Source organism: Lepidochelys olivacea (assembly GCF_965140295.1).
Source record: "Lepidochelys olivacea isolate rLepOli2 genome assembly, chromosome: 23".
Classification (NCBI taxonomy): Eukaryota; Metazoa; Chordata; order Testudines; family Cheloniidae; genus Lepidochelys; species Lepidochelys olivacea.
Genome location: NC_140433.1, coordinates 10,559,812 through 10,577,400, shown reverse-complemented (window position 1 = coordinate 10,577,400; position 17,589 = coordinate 10,559,812). Strand labels below are relative to the sequence as shown.

Here is a 17,589-nt window from a genome sequence, read left to right as displayed (position 1 = left end):
CACTGGGAATAACCAGCAGCAGATCCAGCCCTTTCAGATGCTCTCTCCCCAACCCTGCAGAGCACAGACACAGAGGGTGCGTCCACACTGGGGGTACGGTTGTAACAGATGTAGACACACCTGAGCTAGCTTTGATCTAGCTAGCTGTGGCAGCACCGCTTGACCTACCTAGAACCCCAGGTAATTACTTAGATGGCTAGCCCTCGCAGCCGTCTGCTGCCACAGCATTGCTAGTCCTGGTACCCGAGTCAGCAAGACCAAAGCCCGCTTGGGTATACCTACACCAGCTGCAATTGCACACCCTAGTTGCAACATAGACACATACCCTAGGATAAGGGCTGCCATAACAGCAGAGAAATGGGTGGCAATCTCTGCACTAGAAAGGATTTGCCAGCATAGCTATATATCAGCTAGCGGAGATGCAGCATATACCAGCTAAAGAGCGCTTTTGCCGTCTTACTTTATATTTAAACTCGGAAGGATTCAATTCTTTTCAGTGAATGTCGATTTCACCTTGCACACAACAAAATATTTCCATCCACAACAATCAAAATTTACAGCTAGGCCAAGTAAGAAGAATGTTGCTGAAAAACTTCGTAGGTTTTGGTTTAAGGTTATTTGCTTTGGACATTTTGACTGGTAGTGTTGACAGTTTGCCTTTTGACAGTTCTAAAGCTGCAATTTTTTGAAATCAACATCTACGGTCATTAAATCATTATTGCTGGACTCCCTCCTCCTATAATTTCCTGCAGCTGTAAGCAATGAAAATCGATACAACAACAAAACCTTAAAACCCATCATTTTGCACAACTGTGAGAATTTAAATTGATACAAAATAAAAAAAATGCTTAAAAATAAGCATTTATATTATCTGTTGAAATGATAGATAGAAAGACAGATAAAAGATTTCTGATTAGATAACAGAATTCTGCCAAGTCAATTTACACTGGTTCCCTGAATGAAATAAGCGAAATAACTTGCTTGCCAGTATTACTGCGTCTATACTCAAAAAGAAAAGGAGTACTTGTGGCACCTTAGAGACTAACCAATTTATTTGAGCATGAGCTTTCGTGAGCTACAGCTCACTTCATCGGATGCATGCCGTGGAAACTGTAGCAGACTTTATATATACACAGAGAATATGAAACAATACCTCCTCCCACCCCACTGTCCTGCTGGTAATAGCTTATCTAAAATGATCATCAGGTTGGGCCATTTCCAGCACAAATCCAGGTTTTCTCACCCTCCACCCCCCCACACAAATTCACTCTCCTGCTGGTGATAGCCCATCCAATAGCTGGAAATGGCCCAACCTGATGATCACTTTAGATAAGCTATTACCAGCAGGACAGTGGGGTGGGAGGAGGTATTGTTTCATATTCTCTGTGTGTATATAAAGTCTGCTGCAGTTTCCACAGTATGCATCCGATGAAGTGAGCTGTAGCTCACAAAAGCTCATGCTCAAATAAATTGGTTAGTCTCTAAGGTGCCAAAAGTACTCCTTTTCTTTTTGCGAATACAGACTAACACAGCTGTTACTCTGAAACCTGCGTCTATACTAGGGCTTTTCCTAGCATGGCAATGTCACGGGCGTGATTTTTTCACACTCTGAACCGACACAGATATGCTGGTAAAACTTTGAAGTGCAGACCAAGCCTGAGTGACTTCGGACCCTAAGTCTGAGGCTCCTAAATCACCTAGGCACTTGTGAAAAACGTAACATTTATGCATGTGCTTTTTCCTTATTCCTTGAAGCCAGTGTGACAGATTGATAAAAGACCTGGGAAAACTCGTATGCTGAGAGATTGAAAGGATCACGATTGTTTCCCTTGGGGAACCCCCTGCTTAAAGCTCTGCTTTGCTGTGCTACCCACAGAAAACTTGGCAACGGTTGGGTGGCTGGTGTGTTATGACCACTACCTGTCATGCTACCCAATCTGGTCTCCTTGTTCTCCCACATCTGTCTGTCTCCATGGGGTGTCTCTTGTCTAATCCTCCCAAGTGTCACTTTTTTCCTGTGGTTGTACCAGCCATAGCCCAGGACCCCATTACGCTAGGGGCTGTACATTATTTATTAGGTGTCATACAATAGCACTAGGAGACATGAACTCCACTGCACTAGGCGCTGTGCAAACACAGACCCAAAAGCCAACTCCAACAAGCTTACAGGAATAGAAATAATGGCAAAGAGCTGTTTTGCTTTTGAATGTAAAGTGTTTTAATGTTTCTGCAGTTATTTCTTCTGTGCATAATAATGGTTTGAAAGCATCTTTATCATAGGGTCCCTATGGCACAAGCAGGCCAGAGGCACTCAACACAGCCTCTGGAATATGATAAAAGGACTTAATGTTGCAAAACCAAGGTTCTTAAAAACATCTGAATTAGAATTGGGCGCAGAATGGATTTTTTTCGATTCGCTGACAGTTCTGAAAAACATAAAATAAAATAAACATAATGAATTGCAGGGTGACCCTAAAAGGAAATGTTTTGAAATGTGGATTGCAAAGTCAAAGCAAAAGTCATTTCGGATCAACATTTCATTTGACCCAAAATTAAACATTTCATTTCAATTCTAAGCAATTTATAAAACAAAAACAGAAGGAACTTATGAGACAAAAAGTCACTTTGAATTAAAAAAAAAACATGTATCAAAATGTTTCAAAACAAAATCTATATTTTTTTGGAAACGAGCACAAAGTCACCAAATGTTTTGGTGCCAGCGAATGTATATTTGTCACCAATAATCCAGCAGAATAATTTTGCCCAGCTCCAGTCTTAATACCTTCAAGCCTCTCCAACACAAAACTTTTCCCTCTGTTGTTCCATCTGCCAAACTGTATGAAAAGAAGTGAAAAAAGATGCAATCAAATCCCGGCCTAATGACCCTTTGTCAAACAGGGAGCCACTTTCACTGTTGCAGGGCTATGACATGATTGTTGATGGGAGGAAATCATCCACAAGGCAGACTGTCCATTAAAATATGGTTATGAAAATAGTTCCACATGAAAGGCTATATTTGTCTATTGTTTTTCTTTTTGTGTTTTGTTTTGTAAGAAAAGAACTAGAAAATACCATACAAAGACACTAGGCTGAAAGAGCACAGAGGAACGTGGTGTGGTTCACAGATAATAGTGGCAGTGTAGTTAGAGACTCTTGTGATTCTTACACACAAAGGGGCAGAGTTAAGGTTATCCAGAAAGCCATAACTAGCATTTCCTGCTTCAACAGGCCATTGATCTGGTCTGAAATTGGCAAAATATAACCCTAAATTGTAATTTTAGCATTTCACGACTTGAAAGAACACTGGTAGAAAGAAGAGGTGATGTTTCTGCTCAGCCTCAGGCAGGACATCTATATGCAGAGCTGGTGAGGAAAATGAGGTTTTTTTGCCACAGAAAATTGAGAGAAAAATGGGAAGGGAGGGGGGAGTTTTTGCTGAAATTTTCCACAGAAAATTTCAAGCTTTTGGCAAAATAAAAAACAAAAAACCCCTCTCTTGCCTGAAAACTGACACGTTTTCCCCAAAACCTGGCATATTTTTGGCCAAATCACAAAATATTTCAATTCTGAAATGCCATGATGGTGCCTCATAGCAGTTGTAGTTCAGGGACCGCATGCGCCTATTCTCCGCCATTAGACTACATCTCCCATGATGCATAACAGTCTCCCCTCTTTCTAAACGACTGCAGTGCCTCATGGGAATTGCAGTTCAGGAGCCTCATGCTCCCATTCTTCTCTATACACCAGCCTCCTTCGTTCGATTACATCTCCCATGATGCATTCGGGTCACCCTGTAGATGACCTATCATGATGCCTCATGGCATTCACATGCCCATATTGCATCATGGGAGATGTAGTCTTGATGGTTAGCCTGGCCTATAGTATGAGGCAACCTAAGTGCAATTCCTATGATTCACTGAAGTGGCTCAGGAACAGGGGAGATCTGGGAGAAGTGGATTTTTTACCCACAAAAGCTTATACTGGATAAATTGGAGAGAGTCCAGCGAAGGGCAACAAAAATGATTAGGGGTCTGGAACACATGACTTATGAGGAGAGGCTGAGGGAACTGGGATTGTTTAGTCTGCAGAAGAGAAGAATGAGGGGGGATTTGATAGCTGCTTTCAACTACCTGAGAGATGGTTCCAGAGAGGATGGTTCTAGACTATTCTCAGTGGTAGAAGAGGACAGGACAAGGAGGAATGGTCTCAAGTTGCAGTGGGGAAGGTTTAGGTTGGATATTAGGAAGAACTTTTTCACTAGGAGGGTGGTGAAACACTGGAATGCGTTACCTAGGGAGGTGGTAGAATCTCCTTCCTTAGAAGTTTTTAAGGTCAGGCTTGACAAAGCCCTGGCTGGGATGATTGAATTGGGGATTGGTCCTGCTTTGAGCAGGGGGTTGGACTAGATGACCTCCTGAGGTCCCTTCCAACCCTGATATTCTATGATTCTATGCCCAAATAAATCTGTTAGTCTTTAAGCTGCCACTGAACTCCTCGTTGTTTTTTTAGGTGAGATCACGGTGCATCATGGGAGATGCAGTCCAACCAAGCTCAGCCTAGAGTGGGGAATGAGGGCACGAAGCAATTGCACTACAACTCCCATGAGGCAGTACGGCAGCATTTCAAAATAAAAAAATGTCGGTTTTTAGCTGATGTTTTTCTGACAAAAAAATTGAAATTTTCTGGAGGAACCAGACACATTTTATTGGATCAAAACCCCAATTTTCCAGCGGAAAATCAATTCATTAAGAATTGTACCCAGCACTTTTCATCAGCAGATCTCAAAGCACTTTAGTAGCATTACCTCCACTTTGCAGATGGGGAAAAAGAGGCACAGAAAGGGGAAGTGACTTGCAGCAGGGCAGCGCTAGGAATAGAACCCAGGTCTCCTCAGTGCCAGTCCAGTCCAGTGCCCTCCCCTCAAGGCCAGACTGCTCTAAAGAGAGCCCACCGTGTGATATTTGGCAACACTGGGTCTGTGACACAGTGGGCATGGCTTCACTGGAGCCCCAGAGCATGTGACGGACAAGCAGACCAGCGCAGCTGAGACTGGCCCTGCCTCCTCTTAAAAGGGCCAGCACGCCCTTTATTTGTAGGGTCTCTACGCCGCATGCAGTTGGGTCTGTCACTGGATGAGTGGCCCCTTTAAAAGGCAGTGGGCGTGGCCTCACCAGAGCACCCAGAGAATGTGACGACGAGGCTGGCATAGCTGATACTGGCCCCGCCTCCTCTTAAAGGGGCCTGCACCCCCCTTTATTTGTAGGGTCTTTGTGCTGCATGGCTTCTCTGGTGGGTGATGAGCCCTGATCGCTGCCGGAAGCTCTTGCCGCACTCGCCGCACCGGTAAGGCTTTTCCCCTGTGTGGATCCGCCGGTGAATGGTCAGGTGGGAGCTGACCGAGAAGCCCCGGCCACACTCGGTGCAGCGGTACGGCCGCTCCCCTGTGTGGGTCCGCTGGTGGAGGTTGAGGGTGGAGCTCTGGCTGAACCGCTTCCCGCAGTGGTGGCACTGGTAAGGCTTCTCCCCCGTGTGGATGCGCTGGTGCTTGGCCAGGTGGGAGCTGACGGCGAAGCTCCGCCCACACTCGGTGCACTTGTAGGGCTTCTCCCCAGTGTGGGTGCGCCGGTGCAGCACCAGGGTGGAGCTTTGGCTGAAGCTCTTCCCGCACTCGCCGCACTGATAGGGCTTCTCCCCCGTGTGGATCCGCCGGTGGATGGTCAGGTGCGAGCTGACCGAGAAGCTCTTCCCGCAGTCAGGGCACTGGTAGAATCTCTCTGCTGCCGGGACCCGCGACTGGGGCGGCTGGGGCAGCAGCTGGGCAGGGCGCACACTTTGGCCGAAACTGCCCCCACACTGGGTGCACACGGTCTGGCTCCCCCCGGGCTGGGGGAAATGCAGACCCTGGACCCGCTGCACGGCAGCACTGCCCTCTTTGAGTTTCTTCAGGCCCTCACTGTCGGCAGCTGTTTTGCTCCATGGCTTTCCTGCTGGCCTGGCCTGGCTCTGGCAGGTGGCTGCGTGGCCTGGGGCCTGGTAAACGTTCCCTTCGGATCTCATCCCTGGTAACGTCCCGTGGGGCTGTGCTGTCTCGGGGCCTCCCTGCTGCAGGGCTGGGTTAATCATGCCGCTATCTGCGAGGATAAAGAGAGAATCCGAACATGATTTTCCAGGCTGTTATCTCATCAGCACCTCTCCCTTCTGCTTCCTTGTTTCCAGAATCTTAACTTTCATTAAAAAAAAAAAATCTAGCTGCTATGGTTGTGAAGAAAACCAGGAAAATGCAAATTGAGGGCATAACCGATGCTGCCTGAGTCTGCCGAGAGCCTGAGCCTGTTGCTCTCTGAGGTGTTTTGAGAAGTGTTGGCAGAGTTCATTTTACACGTGGAGCTTGGAAGGATAACACTAGCTTCCCCCCGTCCCACCCAATTTGCTGCCAGAGCTGGGGAGGAAAGGAGAACGACTGAGGGGCGTGGAAATGAACTCATTAGAATGCCGAAAAATAAAACCAGCTGCCTTAATGACCCTTCCTCAGTTGTTCTTCCATCTCACTCACGGACAGGCAGTGATGAAGGAGAGGGAGCTACCGCCAAATGTGGGGTGGGATGGGTGGAAAGCCACACGTGATGCATCTGCCACTCCTGATTGTAGGCCCCTTTGGGCAGGGACCGTCTTTCTGTTCTGGGTTTGTACAGCACCTAGCACAACGGGGTCCTGGGCCATGACCGGAGCTCCTAGGCACTACCGTAATACATAATTTATGGCACCTAGCACAATGGGGTCCTGAGACATGACCGGGGCTCCCAGTGTTACCGTAATACACCCAGTAAATAACAATGATAATAATAGTTGTAATCCTCTTCTGTATGAGGTACAATTGGGAGAGCTCATGAGTAGAGCTAGGCAAATAATGGCTTTTTCGATTCACTGGCAAGTCAGAAAAAATTTTTAAAAAATCAATTTCAGGTCCAACCGAAAATAAAATTTTTCAACGTTTTCAGGGATTGAAAAAGTCAGATACATACACATCTGTGTATTGATTTGGGTGGAATGGAACGCTTCATTTTGAGAAAATCAGAATGTGTTGTTTTTATTTTGACCCTTTTTAACCATTTTCTCGGGGGGAGTAGATTATTGTACATAAAAATAAAGGAAATTTTGAAACCAATAGTCATTTCACATTGAAAAACTGGAAACATTTCAGCAAATACTCTGACTTTGGGGGGAATTTAATTTAATTTAATTTTTCAGGGAAGCTGAAAGACTGTGGCAGAAGTCACCCAGCCGGAGAGATGAGTCTTGGCTATGTAGGCTGTGAGCTCTTGGAGGCAGAGAGCGTCTCTCAATATGCATACGTACAGGGCCTGGCACCACGGGGTGCTGCAAAGTCTCTGAGTGCAAGGGTACCAATGCTGTAATTTAGTTCTCGCAAAGCTGAAGAGACTGGATAAGCGGACAAGTGTGTAGGGCTGGGTGGGGGAGAAGAGACGGGGTGGGAAGCAGTATGGGCTAGTGGCTAAAGCATTGGACTGGGGTTCAGGAGACTTGGATTTTAGTCCCAGCTCTGCCACCGGCCTGAGGGGTGACCTTGGTAAATCACCTCATCTCTCCGTACCGCAGTGTCCCCATCTATAGCATGGGGATAAGGATACAGCTTTCCTGAGGGAAAGCGCAATACAATAGACAGATATTGTGAGCAATACCAGAGCAAAATTCTTTGGGCAAACCCTTTTTCCAGAGAAAAACACAGGCCTGGGTTGCCTGAATGCCATGTGAATTGGAGTCGAGTTTGGCAAATTGTTTCAATCGCTCAAAAAAAGAAAGGGGGGGGGAACAAATCCAAACGTTTGGATCAAAATGACTTTTCATTTCCAAATTTCCTTTGCTTTTATTAAAGAGTAATTTTTAAAACAGTTTAAAAAATGCCTGAAATCAAAAGGAAACATTTTGGTTTGCATCAAACACAACGTTATGTAATGTTTTGACCCAAAATTTTTGTTGCAGGATCCCATAAGGGTTCTCCCCCACCCACCCTGGTTTTCCAGATCTGCCCCGTAACCAAAAACACCAGTTATTAGCTCAGCTCTAGCCGCGGCATTTCTGACCCCTCTTTCTCATCGCAGATGTGGAGGCGATTGTCTCCTTCCCTCTCACTTGCTTTCAGGGAATGGGGGAACTGACACCCCAAATCTAAGGGGGGAACCCAGAGTTAGAGCCAATCCGGGCACATCAAAGCCTACCCAGCCCCAACTGTCAAGGGGGATCCTTACCCCAAGAGAGGAGCGTCCCGTAGTTCTCTGGAACCATGTCCCTGTAGACGGACCTCGGAGCAGGGTCCAGCAGAGCCCACTGGATCTCAGCAAAATACATTGGACCCGCCTCTAATGTCCCAGCGCCCTGGAATGAGAAAGGTCTGAGCTTGGGGCAACCCAGCTGCCAGCCCTATGCCTCCCAGCTGAACCCTACACCCCTCAGTCCAGCCCCACATCCTCCAGCTCAGCCCTGCCCCTAACTCCAGCCCCACATCCCTGCAGCTCAGCCCCGCCCCCTAACCCCAGCCCCACATCCCTGCAGCTCTGCCCCACTCACCCCAACCCCAAATCCTCCCCAGCTCAACCCTGCCCCCTCACTTTCTGTTGTGTCTCTACAGCGCCTAGCACACTGGGGTCCTGAGCCATGACTGGGGTGCCTAGTGCTACCCTAATAAACAATGTACAGCGCCCAGCACAGTGGGGGGTCTTGGGCTGTGCCGGGATCTCTGAGCCAGGACTGCGATCACAAACAAGAAGGCGGAGTTCTCATCTTACCTAGCGCTTTGCTTTACAAAGGGCGGCGGGGCTCCTTAGCCCGCTTGCGCAGAGGGGGAAACTGAGGCACGGAGCGGGGAAAGGACCCACGAGTCGCCCCGCGGGCCAGGGGCCGAGCTGGGGAGCAGAACCCGGGCGTCCTGCGCTAGCCGCACCCCCCTGGTGAGCCTCCAGCCCGGCTGCCTTGGGGGACCGGCCCCCCTGCCCCGCCCAGCCGCCGCCTACCTGGGCCGGGTTAGGCAGCCCCAGCCGGCGCGGCGGAGGCCCGGGACCGGAGCGGGACGCGGCGCTGCGCACGCCGCTGACCCGGGAAGTTCAGCCCCCGCCGGGGTGAGCGGGGAGGATCGAGCCGCGGGGCGGGCGCCGGGGGCCAGAGCAGAGCCGAGCGGCTCTGAGAGCCCCGGAGCTCCCGGCACAGCGCCCCCGCCCCATCGGTACCCAGCCCCACACACAGAGCCTCCTGCCCCACAGCCGGACCCCACAGGGACCCGAACCCCCCCTCCTGCCCCACAGCCGGACCCCCAACTGCCCTCCCGCCCCACAGAGACCCCGAAGCTCCTTCCTGCCCCCCACCCGGACCCCCAACCCCCCTCCCGCCCCACAGCCGGACCCCACAGAGACCCCGAATCCCCCTCCTGCCCCCCACAGCCGGACCCCCAACCCCCATCCCTCTCCACAGCTGGGTCCCACAGAGACCCCGAAGCCCCTTCCTGCCCCCCACAGCCGGACCCCCAACCCCTCTACCGCCCCACAGCTGGACCCCACAGAGACCCCGAATCCCTCTCCTGCCCCCCCACCCGGACCCCCAACCCCCCTCCCGCCCCACAGCTGGACCCCACAGAGACCCCGAATCCCCCTCCTGACCCCCACAGCCGGACCCCCAATCCCCTCCTGCCCCACAGCCAGACCCCACAGAGACCCTGAACCCCCCGTTCCTGCCCCGCAGCCCAACCCCTGTCCTGCCCCACAGCTGGACCCCACAGAGACCCTGAAGCCCCCTCCCGCCCCACAGCCAGTTCCCCAACCTCCCTCCTGCCCCACACCCCGTCCCCCAACACCCCTCCCATCCCTTTCCCCACACCCCGTCCCCCAACACCCCTCCCATCCCTGAACCCCCACAGAGACCCCAACCCTCCTCCTGCTCCATACCTGGACCCCCAATGCCCCTCCTGCCCTACACCCGAACCCCACAGAGACCCCTAACCTTCCTCCTGCCCCACAGCTGGCACCCACAGAGACCCCAGACCCCACTCCTGCCCCACACCTGAACCTCCAATGCCCCTCCTGCCCCACACCTGGACCCCCACAGAGACCCCAGATCCCCCTCCCGCCCCACACACAGACCCCCACACACAGACCCCCAACGCCCCTGCGCCCAACACCCAGACCCCAACACCCCTCCCGCCCCACATACAGACCCCCAACAGCCCTCCCATCCCGACCCCCATAGAGACCCCAACCCCCCTCCTGTCCCACACCTGGACCCCCAACGCTCCTCCTGCCCCAACCCCCACAGAGACCCCAACGCCCCTTCCGCCCCATACCTGGACCCCCAACTCCCCTCCTGCCCCACTCCCAGACCACATCACCCCTCCTGCCCCCAACCCCAAACAGACCTCCAACGCCCCTCCTGCCCCACACCCAGACCCCAACACCCCACCCACCCCACACACACAGACCCCCAACACCCCTCCTGCGCCACACCTGGATCCCATCACCTCTCCTGCTCAACCCCCCCATGGACCCCTCAACGCTTCTCCTGCCCCCCGACCCCCCTACGCCTCCCCTGCCCCACACCCAGAGTGCATCGTCTCTCCTGCCCCGACTCCCACACACAGACCCTGAACACCCCTCCCGCCCCAACTGACACGCACAGATCCTCAAAGCCCTTCTAGTCCCACACCGCACACAGACCCCCAACACCCCTCCTATCTCACACATGGACCCCGAACGTCCCTCCAGCCCCACACGGATCCCAAACACCCTTCCAGTCCCGCCCCACACACAGACCCCTGCACGCCCCTCAAACCCCAACCTACACATACCCCATCCACAGTTATACCAATGGCCACGTCTACACTACGAGGCCTTGACTGGTATAGGAAGGCTGGCGCAGCTACAGGCGGCATGGACCAATGGGGAGAGCACTGGTTTGGGATGCAGAACACCTGGTTTCTCTTCCCATCTCTGGGTGACCTTAAGCAAATCGCCAGGGGGGATGTAACTCTGTGCCTCAGTTTCTCCATCTATGACATGATAAAGATACTGCCCTCCTTGGTCAATTGTTCGGAGATCTACCCATGAAGGGGATTGTACCGGTGTTAGTAAAACCACCACCATGAGTGAAATGGGCTATATTAGTAAGGCACAGGTTTGCTGGTGTCGCTGCGTCTGCAAGAGCCTTTTCTGGTACAGGTCTCTAGGTCAGCGATTGTACCCCTCCTGACAGCTGTGCTGGCAGAAATCTGTAGTGTAACCATTGCCTGTGGCTACATCAGGGATTTTGTCAGTGTAGCCATGTCAGCAGAAAACAGCCCCCTAACGGCTACAGCCGTCGGTAAAATGTTGACGTGTAATAATACTTGGCTCTTCTCTAGCACTTACCCTCACAGTCTTTAACACATTTCACCTCACAACAGCCCTGGGAGGTGGGGAAGTGCCATTCGCCCCATTGTACAGATGGGAAACTGAGGCACGGCGGGTATGACACAGCAAAAATAACCCAGCAGCAGCTCAGAGCCCAGGTCAACTGACTTTGGCACATAGGGCTACAGTTAGCAGTGAGAACTCAGGCTGGAGCCCAGGGTCTGAAACCCAGCAAGGGGGATGGCCCTCAGAGCTTGGGTGAGAAAGTCAACGCTGCTAGATTTAGCCCTGTCGCATGAGCCCGAGTTAGTCGACCCAGGCTCTGAGACTTGCTGCCATGGGTTTTCTGGGTTTTTTTGCAGTGTAGATGCACCCAGAGAGGCTAAGAGTTCATCTGTGCCACAATAAAACACCTGCAGCTGGGCCGGGACAGCTGGCTGAGGCTCGCAGGACTGTTAAATTGCAGTATAGACATTCAGGCTTGGGCCCAGACTCTGGGACCCACGTCACCTCTCGGGGGTCTCAGAGCCTGCATGGCTACATTGCAATTTCCCAGCCCCAAGAGCCCGAGTCAGCTGACCCCTACATTTGATTGCAGTGTAGATGTATCACAGACCTGCTGGAAGTTTGCGGCATAGCAAGAAATTGAACTCTCGGTTCTCTAACCACTAACCTCTGCTTCCTCTCTTCTTCTACCTTTAGGCTTGGTGTGCGCTAGAAGGGGTTTGCCAGTATAGCGATTCCAGCAGAGCTAACCTGGCAAATGCTCCTAGATGAGATGCACATTTTGCAGAAATAGCTTTGTTCCCTGAACCAAATAAGCTCTGCCAGCAAAAGGACTTTTTTGCTAATACAACTGCATCTCCAGGGGGGTTTTCGCTGGCAGAGCTCTTTGGGCAGGGCTAGAGCTGGGAGAATAACTGATTTTTTTGGTTTGAAAAGGGGGAAAAAAGCATTTTGGGTCAGACCAAAAGTGAACATTTTTGAGATTTTGGGCAAATTAATTAAAAAAATATTCATGTCTGATTGAATTATCATTTTGCTCAACCCGAATCCTTTTGGGTTCCACCATTTTTCAATGTTTTGGATTTTTTGAAAGATGAAAGTAAAGGACATTTCAAAGCAAAAAGTTGTTTTGAACTGAAATGTCAGCATGTTTTGGTTAGAAAATGTCGAAACAAAAGGTTTTGATTTTTTAAATTTTTGTTCTATTTGTTTTTTATTTCTTATTATTTTATTATTATTCCTTAACAATTATGTATTTTATCTGAGGTATTTGTTTTAGGTATAATTAATTAGGTATTTATTTGTATTTCTTATTATTTTATTAATATTATTTTATAATTATTTATTATTATTAACACCAATTATTTATTTTAGGTGAGATATTTGTTTTAGGAATTATTTTATGTTTTAAAAATTGTTTTTAGGTTTTTTTCTTTCTGATCATTTTATTATTATTACTTCTTATTACCTTATTAACATGAAGGGGAAAGGAGTCCAGGAGAGCTGGCTGTATTTCAAGGAATCCCTGTTGAGGTTACAGGGACAAACCATCCCAATGAGTCGAAAGAATAGTAAATATGGCAGGCGACCAGCTTGGCTTAATGGTGAAATCCTAGCGGATCTTAAACATAAAAAAGAAGCTTACAAGAAGTGGAAGGTTGGACATATGACCAGGGAAGAGTATGAAAATATTGCTCGGGCATGTAGGAATGAAATCAGGAGGGCCAAATCGCACCTGGAGCTGCAGCTAGCAAGAGATGTCAAGAGTAACAAGAAAGGTTTCTTCAGGTATGTTGGCAACAAGAAGAAAGCCAAGGAAAGTGTGGGCCCCTTACTGAATGAGGGAGGCAACCTAGTGACAGAGGATGTGGAAAAAGCTAATATGCTCAATGCTATTTTTGCCTCTGTCTTCACTAACAAGGACAGGTCCCAGACTGCTGCGCTGGGCATCACAACATGGGGAGTAGCTGGCCAGCCCTCTGTGGAGAAAGAGGTGGTTAGGGACTATTTAGAAAAGCTGGACGTGCACAAATCCATGGGGCCGGACGAGTTGCATCCGAGAGTGCTGAAGGAATTGGCGGCTCTGATTGCAGAGCCATTGGCCATTATCTTTGAAAACTCGTGGCGAACGGGGGAAGTCCCGGATGACTGGAAAAAGGCTAATGTAGTGCCAATCTTTAAAAAAGGGAAGAAGGAGGATCCTGGGAACTACAGGCCAGTCAGCCTCACCTCAGTCCCTGGAAAAATCATGGAGCAGGTCCTCAAGGAATCAATCCTGAAGCACTTACATGAGAGGAAAGTGATCAGGAACAGTCAGCATGGATTCACCAAGGGAAGGTCATGCCTGACTAATCTAATCGCCTTCTATGATGAGATTACTGGTTCTGTGGATGAAGGGAAAGCAGTGGATGTATTGTTACTTGACTTTAGCAAAGTTTTTGACACGGTCTCCCACAGTATTCTTGTCAGCAAGTTAAAGAAGCATGGGCTGGATGAATGCACTATAAGGGGGGTAGAAAGTTGGCTAGATTGTCTGGCTCAACGGGTAGTGATCAATGGCTCCATGTCTAGTTGGCAGCCGGTGTCAAGTGGAGTGCCCCAGGGGTCGGTCCTGGGGCCGGTTTTGTTCAATATCTTCATAAATGATCTGGAGGATGGTGTGGATTGCACTCTCAGCAAATTTGCGGATGATACTAAACTGGGAGGAGTGGTAGATACGCTGGAGGGGAGGGATAGGATACAGAAGGACCTAGACAAATTGGAGGATTGGGCCAAAAGAAATCTGATGAGGTTCAATAAGGATAAGTGCAGGGTCCTGCACTTAGGACGGAAGAACCTAATGCACAGCTACAGACTAAGGACCGAATGGCTAGGCAGCAGTTCTGCGGAAAAGGACCTAGGGGTGACAGTGGACGAGAAGCTGGATATGAGTCAGCAGTGTGCCCTTGTTGCCAAGAAGGCCAACAGCATTTTGGGATGTATAAGTAGGGGCATAGCGAGCAGATCGAGGGACGTGATCGTCCCCCTCTATTCGACATTGGTGAGGCCTCATCTGGAGTACTGTGTCCAGTTTTGGGCCCCACACTACAAGAAGGATGTGGATAAATTGGAGAGAGTCCAGCGAAGGGCAACAAAAATGATTAGGGGTCTGGAACACATGAGTTATGAGGAGAGGCTGAGGGAGCTGGGATTGTTTAGCCTGCAGAAGAGAAGAATGAGGGGGGATTTGATAGCTGTTTTCAACTACCTGAGAGGTGGTTCCAGAGAGGATGGTTCTAGACTATTCTCAGTGGTAGAAGAGGACAGGACAAGGAGGAATGGTCTCAAGTTGCAGTGGGGGAGGTTTAGGCTGGATATTAGGAAAAACTTCTTCACTAGGAGGGTGGTGAAACACTGGAATGCATTACCTAGGGAGGTGGTAGAATCTCCTTCCTTAGAAGTTTTTAAGGTCAGGCTTGACAAAGCCCTGGCTGGGATGATTGAATTGGGGATTGGTCCTGCTTTGAGCAGGGGGTTGGACTAGATGACCTCCTGAGGTCCCTTCCAACCCTAATATTCTATGCTTCTATGATTTATTTTATTGCAAGTATTTGTTTTAGATACTTCTTGATATTTTTTAAGAAATATTTTAAGGTATTTATTTTTTATTTCTTATTACCATTTTATTGTTATTACTTTATTATTTATTGTAATGCTTAACTATCATTTATTATAATTGTGTTTAGGTATTTGTTTTAGATATTTGGGGGAATTCCTTTTATTTTTGTAGGTATTTATTTTGTATTTCTTACCATTTTATTATTATTATTCCTTTATTGTTTTTTTAGTTATGTTATTTTTGGTATGTGTTTTAGGGTGGGTTATTTTTAATTTTTTTCTTTTTAGGAATTTCTTTTTTAAACGAGCAATTTGGCAACTTGGATACGAATTAGCGAAATGTTTCGGCGTTGCTAAATTTACCTTTCTCTCTGGCAAAAGAATGTCAGTCAAAAAGTTTCGACCAGCTTTATCTGATTCGTTTCATACTCCTAGCCAATATAGCTCTGCTGGCAGAATGCCTAAGGGCAGGCCAGGCCAACAGCATTGGGCATATGCTGGTTCACTGAATGAATAGATTACAGCCCAATTTACATGTCAGCCATGGGAGAAGAAGGGAGATCTTGAGGACACAGGCCAGAACAACTGTGTTTTGTTCCCCATCTCTACTACAATCTTCTGGAGAGAGGTTAGGCAACTGGTTGTTCTCCTCGTACCCAATATGTGAATTATTATTATTTGTTATCTGTACTAATGTAGCTCTGTACATTATTTATTACGTGTATTACGGTCGCACCCAGAAGCCCTAGTCATGGCCCAGGGCCTCATTGTGCTAGGTGCTGTACAAAGACAACTCCTGCCCCCAAAGAGTTTATAATCCACGTGTAAGACAAGAGCTGACTGGAAAAATTTTGTCTAAACAGTTTTCCATTGGAAAATGCTGTTTTGACAAAACCCATTTGTATTTATTTATATATTTATTTGGAGAAATGGTGACAAGATTTTATTTCAAAAAATGTTTGGGGGGGGGGGGAACGTTTCAACAACGTGGAACCATTCTGTGTCGACATTTTGCAGGACCAAAAGATTTGATTTTTCTTGCCTCAAAAGCTACTTTTTTGTTCTGAAATTCGCTTTATTTTACGTAAGAGCCTTTAAAAAAATTAAAAAGGGTCAAAATGCAAAAGAAACATTTTGACAGACCTGATTTTTTTTTTTTTTTTTTTTTGATTTGGGGGAAATTTAGTTGTGCGCAAACATTGAAAAATGTGGCTAGTTGTTCCAATCAGAATGATCTTTCTTTCTTTCTTTCTTTCGGAAAAATTGGAATTTTTTTATGGGATGGCATATCCATTTCTCAAGCAGCTGGAGACAAGAGATGGAGAGAGACAGACAGATGGGAGAGTTCAAGGGAACAACAAGATAATACAGGTTTCAGAGTAACAGCCGTGTTAGTCTGTATTCGCAAAAAGAAAAGGAGTACTTGTGGCACCTTAGAGACTAACCAATTTATTTGATTGAGCATGAGCTCAAAAGCTCATGCTCAAATAAATTGGTTAGTCTCTAAGGTGCCACAAGTACTCCTTTTCTTTTTAAGATAATACTGGTCAGTGTGACAGACAGGATCTCAACACATCAGCAGCCAAACTCTCGTCAAGTTTTTTAGAGGCACCATGGCAAAGGAGAGTTTTCAGGAGGGATTTGAAAGTAGCTAATGAGGCAGCTTTGTGGCCTCCTCCCAAGGGGCAGGAGCCATGGATTCCTCCTAAAAATGGGAGTGGGGGTCCATGAGGCATCCCTGTGGCCCTACCCCTTCCCCTCCAAGGCCCCGCCCCCGAGCCATGCCAGAAGCTGGAGGCGGGGGAACAGGGAGCCTGGGTCCCTCCACCTGCTCCCCGACCCCACCCCAAACTTCCCACCCAGGGCAGGTGGAGGGTCCATGGCTCCCCATACCCGACCCAGCTCTGGCGTTTGGCCTGGCTCTGGGGCGGGGCCTCAGGGGCCGAAGAGCCAGAGCCAGGCCATGGTAAGAGCCACCTGGGCAGCTGTGGGGAACTAATGACCCACTATCTGCCCTGGGCAGGGACTCAGGCTGGGGGCTGCTCTCAGGCCCCCCTACCCAGGTAGGTGGAGGTTCTGCAATTCCCCACAGCTTCCTAGGCTCCCCAGGCTGCTCTTATCCGGACCAAGCTCCAACTTCCAGCCTGGTGTGGGGGCAGAGCCTCCGGGGGAAGAGGTGAGGCAGGAGGCTGGGCATGTGGCAAAAAGTGGGAGGGCCACAGCCCGTTTGGCCCCCCCCCCATTCCAGCACCCCTGCCAAGGGGCAAGATGTGAGAAAGCAGGAGGGTACTTGTTCTAAAGTCTGACACTATAAAGTGTCTATCACTGTGTTTTCCAAACCTTTCATCATTCTCCTGGCTCCTTGCTGACGCCTCTCCAGTTTATCCACACCCTTTCTGAATGGTGGGCCCCAGAACTGGACACAGGATTCCAGCAGTAGTCACCCCGGTGCCAAATCCAGAGGGAAAAGACCTCCTGACTCCTCAAATTTCCCCTGTTTGTGCATCCCAGGATTGCATTAGCCCTTTTGGCCACAGCGTCGCACTGGGAGCTCGTGTTCAGCCGATCATCCACCCCCACATCTTTCTCAGAGTCA

General features: G+C 49.1%; 1 protein-coding gene across 1 annotated transcript; it reads right to left on the bottom strand.

Moving 5' to 3' along the window:
* Window positions 1–2,457: 2,457 nt before the first annotated feature.
* LOC311511940 (zinc finger protein 133-like) lies at window positions 2,458–9,102 on the bottom strand. Its single transcript, XM_084612908.1, has 3 exons — window positions 9,030–9,102; window positions 8,268–8,394; window positions 2,458–6,131 (listed from the first exon to the last, which is right to left on the bottom strand). Exons 2-3 carry the CDS (start codon window positions 8,365–8,367, stop codon window positions 5,254–5,256), a joined length of 978 nt encoding a protein of 325 aa, XP_084469034.1. The 5' UTR covers window positions 8,368–8,394; window positions 9,030–9,102; the 3' UTR covers window positions 2,458–5,253.
* Between the last annotated feature and the right edge of the window lie 8,487 nt (window positions 9,103–17,589).

What these genes read in the sequence shown, in the direction of transcription:
- LOC311511940 (XM_084612908.1), bottom strand. Translation starts at nt 8,367, where the DNA reads ATGTATTTTGCTGAGATCCAGTGGGCTCTGCTGGACCCTGCTCCGAGG. An exon ending in CGGGACGCTCCTCTCTTGGG is followed by an intron (nt 6,132 to 8,267) that starts GTAAGGATCCCC and finishes TTATCCTCGCAG; the next exon opens with ATAGCGGCATGATTAACCCA.